Source organism: Balaenoptera musculus, chromosome 2, assembly GCF_009873245.2.
Source record: "Balaenoptera musculus isolate JJ_BM4_2016_0621 chromosome 2, mBalMus1.pri.v3, whole genome shotgun sequence".
Lineage (NCBI taxonomy): Eukaryota > Metazoa > Chordata > Mammalia > Artiodactyla > Balaenopteridae > Balaenoptera > Balaenoptera musculus.
The window spans coordinates 4,330,833-4,349,662 of record NC_045786.1 but is presented as its reverse complement, the minus strand read 5'-3'; the positions used below and the strand labels follow the sequence as shown (position 1 = coordinate 4,349,662).

General features: G+C 40.9%; 1 protein-coding gene across 3 annotated transcripts in view; it reads left to right on the top strand.

Annotated features, from left to right (window-relative positions):
• The window catches only part of CACNB2 (calcium voltage-gated channel auxiliary subunit beta 2), a 416,180-nt gene that overhangs the window by 8,364 nt on the left and 388,986 nt on the right, over nt 1-18,830 (top strand). For all 3 annotated transcript variants that reach the window (XM_036842143.1, XM_036842140.1, XM_036842141.1), the window contains exon 2: nt 1,508-1,600. In XM_036842143.1, the coding sequence (XP_036698038.1) occupies nt 1,508-1,600 (93 nt within the window). The remainder of the gene's footprint in view (nt 1-1,507; nt 1,601-18,830) is intronic.

Here is an 18,830-nt window from a genome sequence, read left to right as displayed (position 1 = left end):
ACTATGTTCAGTATCCTCTGATAAACCATCATGGAAAAGAATATGAAAAAGAATATGTATATGTATAACTGAGTCACTTTGCTGTATAGCAGAAATCAACACAATGTTGTAAATCGACTATACTTCAATAAAAAAAAAAAAAAAAAATCTGTGCTGAAAACCATGCTTTTCCAGAGCAGTTCCTCAGAGCTATCTGAGAGGCTGTCTTTCAGGCTCTAGTCCTCAGTTTGGCTCAAATAAAACTCTTTTCTACTCCTATTAATAATAAAAAAAAAACCCCACAATCTTTTCACTTCATATTCAGACATTACAACAATGGGCCAGAGAATTGTACAAAGTATTTTAATTCTGTATAATTCGCTACCACTTCTATAGCTGTTTCAACATCTCTCAAAACATTCTCTAGATCCATCCAATAATGTGAAGAATTGGCACCGGGCTTCATTCATATTCCATCTAGATCACTCTGTCCATCCATCTATCTATCTATCAACTATCTATCTATCTATCTATCCATCTATCTGTCATCTATCTCTCAACTATCTAATCTATCATCTATCAACTATCTAATCTATCTATCTACCTATGTAAAGGTAATCAGAATTCATACTGTAAAATGTTCCTCAGCCACCAGGTGCAAGGACCACCCCAGTACATGAATACCTGTGGAATTACAAATGAAGACATGAAAAGAAGCAAAAGCTGGCTGTTCAGCACCACTGGGAACAGTACTTCGTTATGCACGAATCTGCTGCCTTCGTGCTCTCTGAAGGGTTCTGACCAGTTACTCTCCTCTCTCAGTACAACTGCCACAGTCCCTCCTGCGCAGAAATGCTTAGTTTTTTTAATGCCTTATCTTTAGTGGCCTTTGCCTCTTAACCACAGATATGCTAACAGAGAGCATAAACTGTTTTAATTCACCAGTTATGGATTGCTTTTTCCAGAAACCTCTCCTCCCTATCAACTCACTGATTTGAAATAAATATTTGTGATTCCACCAATAACTTTTTAAAAATTTTATTTTATTGAAGTATAGTTGACTTACAATGTTGCGTTAATTTCCACTCTACAGCAAAGTGACTCAGACATATATATATATATTCTTTTTCATATTCTTTTCCATGACGGTTTATCCCAGGAGATTGGATATAGTTCCCTGTGCTAGACAGTAGGACCTTGTTGTTTATCCATCCTGTATATAATAGTTTGCCTCTGCTAATCCCAAACTCCCACTCCATCCCTCCCCCACCCCTTTCACCCCCCACAACCACAAGTCTGTTCTCCATGTCTGTGACTCTGTTTCTGTTTCGTAGATAAGTTCATTGTGTCATATTTTAGATTCCACATATAAGTGATATCATATGGTCACCAATGACTTTATAATCATGCCCATATGATGACAACCCGTTCTTTGTCTTGATCTAGAACATTGTCTAGAGCTAGGTCTAGATTCCTGTGTGGGAGTCTAATAATAATCTCATTTGTCTTTTTGTTTTCTTTTTTGTAGTCATATGGAAAAGGAGCCAGAAGGAAAAACAGATTTAAAGGATCCGATGGGAGCACTTCTTCTGACACTACCTCAAATAGTTTCGTTCGTCAGGTAAGGGGGCTCTTAAATTCATGGTTTGGCGAAGTCTATGAAAATGAATTCACTTTTGGTTTTTTTAGAGGTGGTCTTACAGCGTCATCCCTATGATTTATATAGTATTATTGTACTTGCTTTTAGTCGAAGTGAAAGTTGTGCCGTTGAATGTCCTAATTAATATATTTAAATTTTAAGTGAGACCGTATGTGTCATAATTACACTCTTTCCCGGCAAGTTGGGGAAAGAGAAACGCAAACTTCATTACAAAGGATTTCTTCAGAACAGCATGAATGAACCCCAGGAGAAATGATTCCAGGCTTGGGGGGTTTGTGGGGGGGGGGTGGAGGTAGGGAGACAGGCGGTGGGCGTCCGTACCACCAGCGGTAAAGTTGAGATACTGGTCTTCCTCCAGCTGGAGTTTTCTTCTTCCCACCTGGGGCTTGAATTGTAAAAGAGAAGATGGGCTCTGCTCTTGAAACGGTCGAGGCTACGAAGGTCAAATAGAGCACATGGTATCTTGGAGGCATAGCTGAAACTGCTTTGGAGACAGAGCCTTCGTCTTAGTTAAGGTGGATTCCTGCCCAGGAGTTTGGAACTGCCCCCTAGGCGGTGTCAGGATCGCTGACACGGAAACGCTGCCAGCCACGGTTACAGAAAGGACTTTCATTCCCAGAGGAAAAGTAGAGGCAGCCAGACCTCTGAGGATAATAGGTTACAGGTGAGGCTAAAGTCTCATCAGGTGTAGGTGTCTTCATCTGATGCTTCTGGGTGGAGAGGAAATGGGGGAGGAGCGCGCTGGAGAGAACCTGCTTTCCCGGCTGAGGGACCACCCCTTTCTGGCTAGCAGGCTGGTAAATCATCCCTGGTCTGTGAGCACTGGCTCCTCGAGACGATGGCTGGCCACTGCAAGAGCTGCTCCCTCCCTGCTGGAAAGGAAACCATTCTCCCCACTGCTTTGGGGGTCCTTTCCCCTCGTCTCTCCCCCCCAGTTAGTTAGCAGCAGTTCAGCCCACACGTGTCGACCTGTAGCATCCGTGAGGGTCTTGTCCTTGGCTCGTAGCTGCCTCCTTCCACTTTCCCAACACAGACGAACGACGGTCCGTCTCCAGCCGTCCATTGCCTCCTCGCAACATCAAGGGCGCCAACGGTAAGTCTGAGTAACTTGCAGGAAAAACTTTGGTTGTGGTCTCTGCTCGTTGGGATTGTTTTCGGTTGTGGAAAGGTGGAAAGAGACAGCTGGTTAAGAAGGAGAGGAGCTTTTGTTTGGCTAAGAGACATTTGGAAAGAGAAAGGAAGATGAAGCCACGGGAGGGCCCACCCTGGAGCTATGTTCTGATGGTGGCGTAGGAGCTGGGAGGGGTGCGAGGGGCACTAAAGGTGTGTGCGTGGGCCTGAGCTTGTCGCGGGCAGAATTCAGGCATCAGGGTCCTGGGTCTGAGTGAAGAGCCTTGAGAAATAGTGACTTAGCTTAGGTGAGCCTCTTAAAGGAAGGTCGCTCAAGGCCTTTCCCATTTCAAGCTTCCATATTTATTCTGCCTCTGGGACCGGGAGATTGACCCTGGGGAGTCGTCATGTCAGGACTGAACGCTGGAGTATCTGAAGCAGAAACAAATAAGCTTTTTAGGACACATAGAGACTGCAGCAAAGCCACACAAAATGACAGGCAGCTGGTTGAAACTGCGTGGAAAGAAAAACCGCCATGTTTCAAGTGAGCAAGATATTGTGATAGAAATAAATTAGGGCTCATTGAGCTCTGTAAAAATGTCTTTTAAAGGCAATCGCCGGGTGCCATTTTGCAATTGTCTTGTTGGCTGTGAATTCTCCTGTCCTGGAGTTTTGATAACTTAATCCGGAAGGTTAGGAGGGATTGCTACACTGTGTATGGTAACTGGAATTTGTTTTTCCTTGTCATAATTTCCTTCTGACTTTGTGTTCTTGGTGACGTATGAGATTCTGTGTGTGAAACACAGTTATAAATGATAAAGAGAGCTAGGAAACGGCTTACTATCAATTTAGATATATATTGCCATGTTTTGGCATGTCAGAAGACTGAAAAAAATCTATCCTAAAAGTCTGTCTCCTTGAAATAAAGGTCCATCTCCTTGAAACAAAAACCCAGCTCGTTGAATCTCAGTATAATGAGGTGCTTGCTGTGGCCTGGATTTGGGGTTCTGATTATACAGGCATCATGAACCCTGAAGTGCCAGCTTGTTTCTATCACAGAAGGAAAACCAGAGTCTTTGGCAAGAAGGCTGAGTCAAACACCGTATTTTTCCTTTGGTAATTTAATCTCTATTCTGTTAGAACCACATTCATATTTTGCTACCATTTGAAAAATAAGCAAAAGCCACTATGGCATAGCTAAATATTTAATAGATTATGGTTTCATCAGAGGATCTGCAGAAATGCGGGGTAGGTAGTAACAATAAGTATATGTTAGATTAAATCATTTGAAAGCACTCCTTTTGAACGTTTTTTTATCATCAGTAATTGTTTTGTTAAACAGGTGACGTGCATCTGTATATATTACTTGTCTGTGGCTAGGGCATGTGTATAATTGGTATTGGAATGGTGTTTGGTCCATATCACTGGGTTCTGTTTAAAAATATAATTAGATTTTATTTCTGCCCTTGAATTAAAAATACTTTCCATATAATTTTGAAAATCTTAGACTTACATTTTCACAAACTGTATATTATTAAGACTTTTTAAACTTGGTCCTTTTAGGTGGTCTTAATAATAATGAGATTTAAGTATTTTAGAGGTTGAAAATGTGAACAGTTTACATAAAGAGAAGGAATTTTAATTTTTTTAATAACCAAGAGAGTTTGTTATAGATCGAATTGGGGATCCTTCCCAAATCCATATGTTGAAGCCCTAACCCCCAATGTGACTGTACTTGGAGATAGGGTCTTTAAAGAGGTAGTTAAGGTTAAATGAGGTCATAAGAATGGGGCCCTAATCTCGTAGAACCAGTGTCCCTACAAAGAAGAGACACCAAGAATGTGCATGCACAAAAAAATAGGCCATTGAGAGGATAGGGGGGAGAAGATAGCTGGCCCCAAGCCAAGGAGAGAGGTCTCACCAGGAACCAACCCTGCCAGCACCATGGCCTTGGACTTCAAGCCTCCAGACTGTGAGAAAATATATTTCTGTTGTTCTATTACAGCAGCCCTAGTAAACTAATACAGATATGTACACAACTGGGCTTGGAAGTAGGCCAATTTTTTTAACTTTTAAAATATTCTTGGGAATTCCCTGGTGGTCCAGTGGTTAGGACTCCACACTTTAACTGCCAAGGGCCAGGGTTCAGTCCCTGGTTGGGGAACTAAGATCCCACAAGCTGTGTGACATGGTCTAAAATAAAATAAAATAAAATAAACAAATAAACATTCTTATTGATATATAACATATATGCTGAAAAATGCACAAATTATAAAGTGTTCAGTCTGATGAGATTTCACAAAGTAAACACTCCTATATAACCAACCGCCAGGTCAAGAAATAGGTATTACCAGCACCTGAGGTGCCCCCTTTGACCCTTGCCAATCATTACTCCCTCCTTCCTCACTAAAGGTAACCAACCACTATCCCTACTTCTGAGACCATAAATTCACTTGGCCTGTTATGCAGATTTTATAGAAATGGAATCATTTTATGTCTGAATTCTTTCACTCATCCTTACCATTGTTATATTCATCTATGTTGTATGTTTCAGTAACTGGTTCATTTTCTTTGCTGGACAGCCTTCCATTGGGTGAACATAGCACAACTGATTTATCTCCCTACTGTTGCTAGACATTGAGTTGTTTCCAGTTGGGTTTATTGAGAGCCATGCTGTAACATGCATTCTTGTGTCTACCTGTGGTCTACACATGAATGCAGTTTTTGTTCAATGAATAGAGTGGAACGCTGGGTCATGTGTTCAAGTCAAGTAAACACTGCAGAACACTTTTCCAAAGTGGTGAACTAGTTTTTACTCCCTCAAGCAGTGGAGAACAGTTTTAGTTGTTTCATAGCTTTGCCCACACTTGGTATTGTCGATGGTTTTTCATTTCAGTGGTTCTTATGACAGTGTAGTCATAACTTATTGTGGTATTAATATCCATTTCCCTGATAACTAAGCTACAGTTTACCTGTGGCTGGATCTAGGGAGCATTGTGTGATATATAATATATGTATTTATAAGTGTATATATATTATATAAAATATATAATATGTATATAAATTTAGACTCTGAAAGATTTTATGATATGAAAGTATTTTATTACTCTCTATGGTAAATAGCCCATTAGTCATTGTAATTTGGCCTATGGCTATTTGTTGGAAAATTATATCGTAACTACAGGTTGGAATATGTTGGAACATACTGAATCCATTAGAACATGAGCATGAGTGAAGGCTACAAGTAAAAAGGTAAAAGGCATGGTTTTATTTTTTTCCAAACTTTTGGCTGTGTATTTCTAGCCATCGTGTGTTTGTGTCGCTCTAACTAATTCTTTCAGAGGATTCATTAGTCTTAAGGAAAGATTGCTCACAGATATGTTTCTGCTTTAGGCCCTCAAGCGGGACAACAGCTGCTGTAAAAGAACTTTTGTATTCTAGATCAAGGTTCCATTTTGGTAGTTGACCAGTTCACTGTAAGCTAACCAAGTAACCCATCTTCTGGTTCTTCACATCATCAGTCAGTGGTATTTCAGAGATGGGGATGAGAGAATGCCTTCCCTCGTGAGCTTAGTTAATTTCCCCCAGGACCTGGTTTCCATACCGGAGCTCAGGGGAGGGGCTGAGTTCTCACCAGCAAGTGATGCGTCACGGCCACGGTCCACGGGGATTGCTGGCTGCGCGTGGCAGATATTCACGCGGCTTCCCATGGATGGGCTGTGGGAAACCAGCTTGCTGTTGGTCCTACTCTCTGTAAGGTTGTTGCGAAGTCACAGCCTAGCTCACCTCGTATATCAGCTACTGCAAAGACAGAACTTATTTTTGGAAACGGCAAGGAGGAGCCTAAATTAGAAAGAAAGTTCATTGTGGTTTATCTGTTTGCTTTTTAAGTCTCGTTCCTTTATGTTGCGCTTAAAATATCACCTAGATGCAATGTAGGTTCACTACATACTGAACTTAGAATTTCCCTAGTTCTTTTTTATGTGAATTAGGATGTTAGGAGATTTATTTCAAAGGTTTTTCTTCAAGAAGCAGCATAGTGAAAAGAGCCTGGACGCTGAAGCCAGTCTACCTGCGTCTGGGTTCTGCCTCTGCCGTTTATTTATTAGTTGGCTCTTGGACAAGTGATGTCATCTCTCTGTACCTCCATTTCAGCAGCATCTGCGAAATAGTGGCCACCTCAAAAGTTGGTCGTAAGGATTACATGAGTTAAAACTTGTAAATTGCTTAGAATGGTACCCGCTACCTAGTTAATACTATTTAAGAGTGTGTTATTCTTACTTATAAATATCATTGCCTATTTAGAACATTAGTTAAAACCTGAATAAGAAGTAGACCATGGCAGAGGAAGTAACAATCATGGTTATTGACTGTTATGGTTACTTGCTGTATCTTCTGTCTGTGGCTCCATTTTACAGATGAGACCATTAAGACACAGAGCAGTAACTTGTCCACAGTCACACAACAGGTAAAGTTGGAGTCAGAATTTGAATCCAGGGGGCGGACTAGATCCTTGCTGTCCTGGGTTATGCTGCACTCCTTTGTAACAAATGCCATGAATAAATGAAAATCAATTTCACATGTTTAGTTCTTTCAGCTAAGAAAGACTTGGAGAAAGACTCCAACCAGTGTTTTTAGGACAAACACTTACAAAGTTATTCTTTTAACTTCCTTCCTTGTAGGAAGGTAAGGATGTCTCTAGCGCTGACAGTTTTCCCTAGCATCGTGATTTTAAAAAGAAAACATTAAGTATCAGTTCTTTACTTCTTTCATCAGAAGTTGCTCAGATTCCCAGTTGGTGCCACCATTTTAGCAGACTCTGTCGCTGTTATTGGTCCTGAGAAGTAGAGAAGTATAATTGGAAGAGTGTTTATTTTTTCCTTTCTCCCGTGAAAGTCAAAGAAACACAAACTTTTTGGAGTTGTGAAAGTCCTTTTTTTCTTTTTTTTTTTTAAATAAACTTGGAAGTGAACTCAAGTCTGCATCACCTGCAGTGTCACACTGGTTGGTTTCGAGGTTTGACTGACGCTGATGTTGGCCCATGAATCTGGGTGAAGTTAGACATGTATACACAGCACCTGGGTTTAACATCATACCCCTTTAGAAATGATTTTTTGGTTCATTAGGGCTTGCACTTTGTAAATAGGCACTTTAATTTTAATTTATTGAGGGGTGGAAAGTGTTAAACATGACTTATAGGCACCGTAATTAGAATTAATGAAGATTCTTGTTCAAATTGTTCATGTCCTAAAAGGTATTTAATACATCAGGCTGTGGTTATCTTGGATTTATTATTAAGATATGAAGATATCCAGGCTGTCTTTGATTGTAGTATAAATTCTTTGCAGTCTTTGGCTCTGTGCTGTGAACGGAGCTATCAATAAGAGAACTTCATTTCTCATAATAATAAACCTGGAAAGGCTACAGTTCTTAAAATCCTTTGCATTTCATGCCCGGCATAAATTTCTAGTTGATGAAGATAATTCAGTTTTCATAGAATTTAGCTCTTCCCCCCAACTTCATCCAAAGAAAGGGGAAAAAAAATCCCCGAGATTTGTTGTCAGACATGGAGAAGGAGAGAGACGAGGTGAACTAGATGTTTATTTTCGCACCAGTACCTAAGCAAGTAAATTAATTTACTGGAAGAAAACAGGAGGCTAGGATTAGCAAGGCCCACCTGGCATTGAAGGATAGAACATTTGTGCCGTTCTTTTCAGGAGATTGTGCAAGAACTGCTAACTGTATAAATTCTTTGATTCTGCCAAGGTCGGGGAAACTATGTACATCTGCAAAGAAGAGCTGGTCATCAAAGTTAAAGCAGCTTGTGGGGTGCGGTGAGGGCAATGTTGGTAACTGCTTTTCAGTCCCATTACTCCTCTCTTCTATCCTCCTCTCCTCTTCTCTCTTTTTTCAATTTCTTCATTTTCTTAAAGATGTGTTCTCCCTGGCTACGTGTATGTACCTGGCAGTATTCCTAAGATGAACACCAAATGCTAAGGGGATGACTGCCAGTTTGCTTTATTTCGATGATCCCACAGCCTGGCAGCTTTCATTCAGTGTTCAGGGTACCCCGTGATCTGAGCTCTCTTCTATGCTCTGCTGAGTGTAGCCAGGACTCACCAACTGTCTACTGATAATTTTGATAGGTCTCCCAGTGGTACCAGCTGGAGTCCTTTGTGCCGAAAGTTGAGCCTTAGAAATCAACAACTCTTCTTGGACTTTGCAAGCACCATTATTTTGGTGGGGTTCACGGGGAAGAACTTTGCAACTGATCTGGGATTTTGCTCACCAATTTATGTTGCCATTGTCAGGAAGTAATCCTGTCGCGTCTAAGGGCTTCCAGGATACAAATCGGAATGACAAAATGGAATGAACCAAATATTTAACAGAAGGTTGCACGACACTTTTCAGAACATGGTATTCTAAACACATTCCATTGCTTTCCAGTACCATGTTCTCGGGGCTGCTTTTTTGGACCTTTTCTTCGTTCAGATTGGCTTTAAATACAAATGATTAATCACAGAGACACACAGTCTATTTTTTAGTTTTGTTTTGCAAAAGGCAGATTAAACTGTGATAATGATTACAGACTCCAGGCCTGCATAGACTGATATGTTTAAGGTTGGATAAATCTTTCAGCCCTTAAATACTGGCTTGTTGCCGTGTTAGGCTGTATTCGTCACAAACACAACTATAAATAATAATGCAGTAGATTTATTGCCACTGTGATTTCCTGTAAATGTCTTTCTATCTTATTAGGCATTCATTTAGATTTTGTGAATGGCAGAAACTTTTCTGAGTCCTCTGAAGAACTCTTCTTAAATATATCAGTATAAAAATGTCGAGCTCTTCAAAAAGTCCATTCTTTCCATGGTGTAGGCTTTTATGTTACTGAGAATGTTTTACTTTTTTCTTTTAGTTGACATAAGTACTTTACAAAGTATTTTTTAAAAGTTCTACTTTGTACTTCACTATATCATGAGCTTTAACATGTCTTTTTGAACATAATTTTTGTAGGAGAACAAGAGCATGGTTATATACCAACCTTCCTCATTTTCAGATTGTTTTCATGTATTTGGAACACCTACCCTCTAAACTAGTTTTGATTAGGTTTCCTCATTATTAAAATAATTTTGGAGATTGATGCATTTTTTTATCTTTGCCTACCTTTTTTCCACTGAGATAAAAAAATATCACTTTACAACCCAGAATCATTTCTGTAGGTGTTTTTAATTTTTAGACTCTCAGATATATTTCAAATTATAATATACTTTCCACTTATGCCCCATTTTCTTCCATTATTATTCATCTTCTGCTTGGCCAATCCACGCGAAGTCCTAGCTAAATTAGCCCCACTAAATTAATTGAAAACGTACAGGTGATCTAATATGGAGTAATTAGTATGGCTAAGAAAATGGGGTTCCATTAAACAGTGAACTTCCAATAACTTTTCCAAGTCGTGCTGAAGTGAAGGTCAGTTACTTCCCTCCAGGTTAGCTGTTCACGTGTCTCAGGTCTTCACAGGCGTCATACCCAAGATAGCAGGCTGATCCAGCCAAGGAATAGTTCTCTCTTTCCTATTCTGTCTTTCATAGATGTAAATATCGTCAGCTTCTCTTTGTTCTCTATTAATTTGTTTCTGGAAATCTTCATGCCTGATGATTATCAGATGCTAAAGAAGTCCTTTTTGAGAGTTTGGCTGACGTCTCAGAAATATTTGCAATAGTTCAATTCAACAAGTATTCCCATCTTATCTCATCATTTTTCCACGTTCATGACCAAGCCTGTGTCTTTACTGCAAAGACCTGAGATGGAGAAAAGGAACGGTTTCTCCCACCCCTGCCCCAGATCTTATCATGATGCTGCTTCCTTTCACCCTCTGCTTATTTATTTATTTTTTTAGAGTTTTTATGAGTTTATTTGTAAAACATTTAGAATAGTGGTTCTCAACCGGGGTCAGTTTTGTTCCCCAGGAACATCTGGCAATGGCTGGAGATGTTGCTGGTTGTAACAGCTGGAGGAGGAATGCTACTGGCATTTATCCAGTGGGTGGAGTCCAGGGTTTGCTGCTGTTAAACATCCTACAATGCACAGAACAGCCCCCCAGCAAAGAATTACCCAACCCGGCATGTCAACAGTGATGTGGTTGAGAAACCCCGATTTGAAACAATGCCTTGCTCCTGATAAATGTTATATTAGCTAGTGTGACTTTGATGTGTTATGTTAAAGATTCCCTCTCCACTCAGAGTGAAGATAGACAAGAATAAAAGGGAGAAAGGGGACCAACGTCTCTGTTCTGCATGTACACGACGGGTATAATGATGAGAACTTTTAGGAGGGTTGCAGGTATTCAAGATGGGGTCTTTAAAACGTTTAGCTCAGTGCCTGGCATGTAGTAGGTGCTCGCTAAATGAGAGACTTTAGGACTACCCCACCTTTGTCATTGATCCCAGTGTCACCCTCCGCTTATTTTAGAGTTTGAGGATAAAGGAGGGAAAAAAAAAAAACAACAGGAAGATGATCACTGGGGGAGGGAAAAACTTTTATAGAGTCTTCTATTGACTCATAACTGGGAGAAAATATAATGTTCTTCAGGAAGTCCCTTGCTACCATCTCACCATCTGTGTCATTCCTGTAAAATAGTCCTCGAGTTTTAGAGACTTATCTTGGCTTAGGGCTTTACATTTCCCTTCATATTTCCTTATGTCCTTGATACACGTAGAAAAGTACCAGCTTCCATTCCTTCTTGTACGTGACAGCTGGTGACAGGCGAGCCCAGGGGACAGCTTGACTGTTTGGACTTTCTGACAAGGGCACGTGGCCTAGACTCTGCTTTCTCCTCTCCATCCTGAGTGTCTGGGCATTGTGACCTCACCAGTTCATCTTTCCTAGAAAGTGCTATTTTCTCTGAGCCAGGGATCCTCTTTTTCATGTAGGTGTGACCTTGAAGTTTACTCCCATTCAGATGTCTCACACCCATGGAAGGATTTGTCCACTTCTCTTTGGCCCAGGTGCTGTATCTGAAAACTGGAAAATGGCCAACCGCCTCTTTAAAGCAACCCCCGCCAACCAAAACAAACTTTTCATTTGAAAGAAAAATAACGTAGATGGTGTATTCGTTCGCTAGAGCTGTTGTAACAAAGTACTGCAAACTGGGCAGCTTAAACAACAGAGATTTATTTATTTTTAAATTTTTATTTATTTATTCATTCATTCATTCATTCATTTTTGGCTGCGTTGGGTCTTCGTTGCTGCGCGCGGGCTTCCTCTAGTTGCGGCGAGCGGGAGCTACTCTTCATTGCGGTGCACGGGCTTCTCACTGCGGTGACTTCTCTTGTTGCGGAGCACGGGCTCTAGGTGTGCGGGCTTCAGTAGTTGCAGCATGCAGGCTCAGTAGTTGTGGCTCACGGGCTTAGTTGCTCCGTGGCATGTGGGGTCTTCCCGGACCAGGGTTCGAACCCATGTCCCCTGCATTGGCAGACGGATTCTTAACCACTGCACCACCAGGGAAGTCCCAAACAAGAGAAATTTATTGTCACCTGTTCTGGAGGCTAAAACTCTGAGATCAAGGTACTGGCAGGGAAGGAAAGATCTGTCCCAGGCCTCTTTCCTTGGCTTGTAGGTGGCTATCTTCATGTTCACATGGTGTTCTCTCTGTTGTGTGTTTGTCTGCAATTCCCCTTTTTATAAGGACACCAGTCGTGTCAGATTAGGGCCCATCCTAATGACCTCATTTTAATTTAGGTACCTCTATAAAGACCCTATATCCAAATAAAGTCATATTCTGAGGTACTGGGGCTTAGGACGTCAACATATGAATTTGGCAGGGACGTAATCCAACCCATAACAGGTGGTCACTCTGTTATAATTAGCATCATATATAGTTTGTTTCCTTATACCTTAAGTGTTTAACATGATGATAGACTTAACACTAAAAAGCACTGACCCCAAAATTAACAGAAAAACATCTTTTACTAGAGTATTAAAAGAATAGAAAGGTGCATTTCCCTCACATATGTCAGTGGTCCATATAGAAATGAAACAACTATGTATTTTTGTAATCAGCCCATTAAACTAATATCTCAGTTCTGAACCCACTTTAATTTTCTTTATCATATGATCTTTTATTTAGAATATTCAGTTTCTTCAAAGTATAAAATCTCTTCCTAAGGCCTTGATCACTTATACCTAGGGACACGTCAGAGGTTTGTAAAACATTTAAAAGGCTTGAGGCTTTTAAACATTAAACTCATCAGCATAATCCAGAATCTGGTTCTCACTTTAGCATATGAGTAAAATGCATATGAACTGTTGCACATCTACAGTAAATGTTTTCTTTGCGCTCAGCTTCAGGACGGCCACGAGTACACACACATACAGACATTTATGCATATATGTGTGTGTGAGTCTGTATCCTGTGGCTTCTAAGTTTTTCTTTTACCCTTTTCCCTCTCATATTTAAAAACAGAGCTGTATTTTAAAATGTAATTTTATGCCTGAATCATATGTGTCAAGATTGGAGCTACTGGTTTAAAATAATTTTTGTACTTGAATTTCTCACAGTGAATTATTGTCCATTGCGTTCTTGCAGTTATGACTTCAAGCTTATAGACGTTTAATAGCAAGAAGAATGAGGAAATAACATCCTCACTTAATCTTTCTCTCTGACAATTACAAGGAGAGCTGCAGCAAGGAGAAAAACCACATGGTGGGTCAGAATGCCCTGCTATGTGTTAGTTACTTGTGGGGGAAAAAAAAATCAAAGATCATAGATTGTCTCTTGCTGATTTATTTGAAGATGCGTACTGGTTCGCCAAGGTGGGGCTTATACAGAAGAACATTACGCTTTTCAAGGTCTTATTTCAAGTGATGTTCCTTTAGGAAGCAGAATGTGTGTAAGGAGTCCAGACTAGAAATCTCTATTAAAGGTTTCACAGTCAAGTATGTTGTTAGGATCAACAGCTAGACATGTGCATTTTGGAAACAGTTCACAAGGGATTCTAATGGCCACTTATGATTAAGCACTATTACCTGAAAGGGATCAAGGGATCAGAATGTATCATAAAGAAAAAAAATTAGGTAGCTCGTGGCTACTAGGGAAGTAGTAAACCAAGGCACGACTTACTGACTTATGAATGACCATTCCTGAACTTGAAGTATCTACTATAGTAGAGGAACAGAAGAAAGTCCTGTGTGAGCCCTGAGGAAGTGACGTTTTAATCTGAATAGTAAGGAGAGATAGCATCTGAGCATTTATCCCCCCAAATAGTTTTCAATTTAAAATTCCAACTTAAATGTAACAATTTAAAATTGAAATTTTAAATTAATAATTTGAAACCTAAAATGTAAGTGTGCAGTGCGTTTCTGGGATGGTAAGTACCCATGTGCATGGAACCGGGGTGTATGGAGAGATGGATGGGAGATGAAGTTGGGAACAAAGGAGTGATCTTGGGGGGCCGTGGGGTGTGGTGGCTTGAAGCAGGACCTTGTCTTCTTTGAAGAAAGAATTCAGCAAAGAGACAGAGATTGTGAAGCAGATAAAGTGTTTACTGGAAGCAAAGTACGTGTGGAAGAACACACGGGCAGACTTGGAGTGAGTCGAGCCCAATAGGGGTGGCTGAGATTGCTTATATGGGGGCAGTTTTCCGAGTTCCCTTTGGCCAATTATCTCATTCATGCCCATATTTGTTCTGACTCAGATTGGCACATGCATCTTTCAGCCAAGATGGATTCCAGTGCAAGGGTTTCTGGGAGGTTGGCAGGACATATTATGGGCTGACACCCCTTCCTTTCTCTGACCCCTGAGAAACTTTTCTGTGCACGTGTGGTCTGGGAGGTCTCCTTGACCATGAGAATGAGAAAAATGTGGTCGCCTTATCTTTTACTCAAGCAGGGCTCTGCCCCTGTGGTATCTTTATCTCCAAGTGGCAACAAGAGACCGGTTGCAACTACTCAGCCTGGGGCCCAGCTCTCTCCTGCCTCAGGAGGCCACCAGATCCCAGACGCCCCTGTGCCATGATGGGTTGTGATGCAACGTCCTGGGGCGGGGAAAGGTTTGCAAGAACGCACTGATGGGTTGGCTAATTGGAAAAGCAACTGGTGTCAAAGAAACTATTTGAGTAAAGATGATAGCGACCGCTAACGTTTATTGAACGCTGACAATGTGCCAGCCACTCTGATAAGCACTTTATTTCATCATTAGCACAACTCACTGAGGTGGGCACCATTAGTATCCCCATTTAAGAGCTGATGAGTTGAGGCCTACAAAGATTAATAATTTGCTCAAGTTCATACACTTAAAAAGTACATAGTATTTATTATGTCAAATTGGTGTCCTCTTGGGAATGTCTAGGTGTTTGTTGGGCAATGAGAAACTTCAGACAATAGTGATGATTGTCTCAAAATCTGGGAGAAGGTGGCATGGCGGTTCTGGGTCATTGGGCCAAAGGCAGCGACTGTGACTATTGGCTCTTGGTGTAAGGCATGGGGTCCAGCCACCGAGCCAAGACTCTGCTAGAGCTGGACATAGGAGTGAGTCCCAAGGGCTGAGGTGGCCTCAGGGTCCAGCACCATCAAAGACTCAGGAGGGCCACCTCTTTAGTGCTGAGCACATATGAAGAGAGAGAGGTGTTCACAGTTAGGAAATCTGAGTGGAGGTTATGCAGGTTTTTTTTTTTTTTTTAAATTTTATTGACGTATAGTTGATTTACAATGTTGTGTTTAACTTCTGCTGCACAGCAAAGTGATTCAGTTATACATCTATACATTCTTTTTCATATTCTTTTCCATTATGGTTTATCACAGGATATTGAGTATGGTTCCCTGTGCTATACAGTAGGACCTTGTTGTTTATCCATTCTCTACATAATAGTTTGCATCTGCTAATCCCACACTCCCAATCCATCCCTTCCGCATCCCCCCTCCCCCTTGGCAGCCACAAGTCTGTTCTCTATGTCTGTGAGTCTGTTTCTGTCTCATAGGTATGTTGATTTGTGACATACTTTAGATTCCACATATAAGTGATATCATATGGTATTTGTCTTCCTCTGACTTACTTCACTTAGTATGATAATCTCTAGGTCCATCCATGTTGCTGCAAATGGCATGATTTCATTCTTTTTTATGGCTGAGTCATATTCCATTGTATATATGTACCACCTCTTCTTTATCCATTCACCTGTTATGGACAGTTAGGTTGTTTCCATATCTTGGCTATTGTGAACAGTGCTGCTATGAACAAAGGGGTGCATGGATCTTTCGAATTACAGTTTTGTCTGGATATATGCCCAGGAGTGGGATTGCTGGATCATACGGTAACTCTGTTTTTAGTTTTTTACTCTCCATAGTGGTTGCACCAATTTACATTCCCACCAACAGTGTAGGAGGGTTCCCTTTTCTCCACACCCTCTCCAGCATTTGTTATTTGTAGACTCTTTAATGATGGCCATTGTGACTGGTGTGAGGTGGTGCCTCTTTGTTGTTTTGATTTATGCAGGTATTACTAACGTACCTGTCTTTACATTTTTCTATAGGTTTGAGAAGTTTCAAAATAGCTAGGGGCAAGAGGAAGACGTAGGGTGGGTGGGAGTGGGCAGGGTGCGAGGTCAAGTGAAGGGCAGAAGCTCTTGTGAGAGAGACGGGGACCCCAGGGTGAGGCTCTGCTGAGAGGGGCTGCTCGGTGAACACCTGCCCCACCGGCGCACGGAGAACGAGCAAAGTCGCACTCTCAGAGGTTCCATAGCTGTGGCCGGCCTGCCTCTCCGCCTCTCCAGAGAGGTTTCTGGGCTGAAGGACCTGACAGAGCACAGCTAGAGGCAGAGGCTGATGTTTTCTACTGGCAACCTTATTAGGGTTTTGCATTTTTTTAAATCTGTTAAGAGTTTTCCAGTAGATAAAATAAAACCACATGCCAACACAATATAAATAGGTTTTCCTCTTCATCATCAAGCTGAAGAAGGTTAGAGGGGTCATAGCCCCAGACAGCTGCTTCTCTTAATGTCATGTTGTGGCTTTTTCAGTGAATGTGTGCAAACCCTTCTAAACCAGTGCTGCGACGAACAGCCGTTTCCCCTGCAGTAGAAGTAGTTAGCTCGTAGATGTTGAAAATCAGCCATTCTCTCTCTGCCTCAGGCCATGTGTTTGCGGGAGAGCAGTCATTTGAGAAAATTAGGTTGTTTGGTTACCGAGAGACACTGCCCTTTGCCCTGTCTAATTACCCTCTTTTGGAAGGAGAATTGCTTAGTGTCTGTTAGACAGCTCTGCATGCTAATGGTCTTTGGGGAGCTGTTTACAATATTCCCATAAAACAGGTCAAAACAGTTTTACTAGCCTTTTCCACAGTTGCCCTCGATCGCAGTTAATACAGGAGACGTCAGCATCCTGAAGATGTGATGTGTCATACAAATAAAATAAACTGTATTTTAATGATTAAAAAAAAAAAAAAGAAGATTGCATGTAGCCTGATTTTCAAACACAGTCGTTTCAGGACCACACACCAGTGTTTAGTCCTTTTTATTCAAAGCAGAAAAGCAACTCTGGATTCAAGGTTTGAAGGTATCTACACTTTCTTATGAAATGATGTCTCTGACTAACTTTTGGTTGTTTATGAAAACTACATGGAAAACAGACCAGGTATTTGATATATCTGTACTTCCTGACTCTGCTAGACTTTATTTGTGCTAAGTTCTCTTTACTGGCCCTCATTTACCCAAAGCTGCTTGTTCATTCATTGATTCATTTATTCACCAACGTGTGGCATGTCTTTTGCCAGGCACTGGGCCAGACAGAGAATAAAGTAACCAGGTTCTTTCCAGTTTTAATCTAAATAAGTCTAGGGATGTAATGTACAGCACGGTGACTGTCATTAACAATACCGTCGTGTATATTTGAAAGCTGCTAACAGTAAGTTTTCAACATTTTCATCACGAAGAAAACAAAATTGTAACTTTACGTGGTGGTAGATGTTAAGTAGACTTACCGTGGTGATCATTTCACAATATATACGTGCATCGAATCATTATGCGGTACCCCTAAAATGAATCCGATGTGATGCGTCGATTATATCTCAATAAAATAACAAAGTGCTTAGGTTAAAATATTAAAGCATTTTATTAAATGTATTAGTGCTTTCAAGTCCACTGTTAGGAGTTTGGTAATAGAGGTGCTTGCAAAATGTGTTGGGTACGTGGGGCAGGGGGTGAGGAACTGATGAATTCTGTCATGGGAAATGGAGGACATGTCACAAAGGAGGTCCGGTTTGAGCTGGATGTTGAAAGGTGGGGAGAAATGTTCTAGGGGGAGAAACTGGGAAGGATGCGCCAGGCTGAGAAAGCTCGTCCTGTGTCAAGGCAGAAGAAAGGGCAGAAAAATGGCACGTCCCATCTGCTGTGACTGGTGGGTGGGAGATGAGGCCAGACAAGTCTATGGAGGAACCAGCATCCCTGCCCCGTGCGCCCCCTGGAGCACACCTGTGGGTCATCTGACTTTTCCCTCCAGGACCGCTTCTGTCCCAGAGGAGACGTTTCCGCATCTTTCCAGTACCTTCTTCACATCCATCGGTTCTGCATAAACTGTTCAGAACCTACTACATCTCAACAAGCACCAAATAAGGGTTTTCTCTCTTAGCTCTCTCTTTACGTGTGGGACATTTTAAAGGGCAAGATGGATATTAACAAATGCCATATGCCTTCTTACTTACCTTCAAACTGATGTTAGGTTGACGGTGGATGTTTACATTTCTGTGGTTTGAAGAGTTGGAGGTTTCTGGGTCAAAAATGTGTTTTGTTTTAGATTTCATGTCAAAAATGATCTCTTGAGAAAGTTGTATAATTTAAGAAGTGGGCCCTAAATAGAAGTTGAGCTTATATCCATAATATATGACTATATATGTACATATATATGTATAAATGTGTACACATTTCCTTCTATGTATGACTTTCGGGATAGTATATATAATCTAACATTATTATTAAGGTCATAAGTATTTCTGTTGTAAGTTAGCAGTGATCAATCGTAAAAAATCAAAGCAGTTCAAATCTGAATTAATTGATAAGCACATCTCTTTAGGAGTTCCTTTATTTTA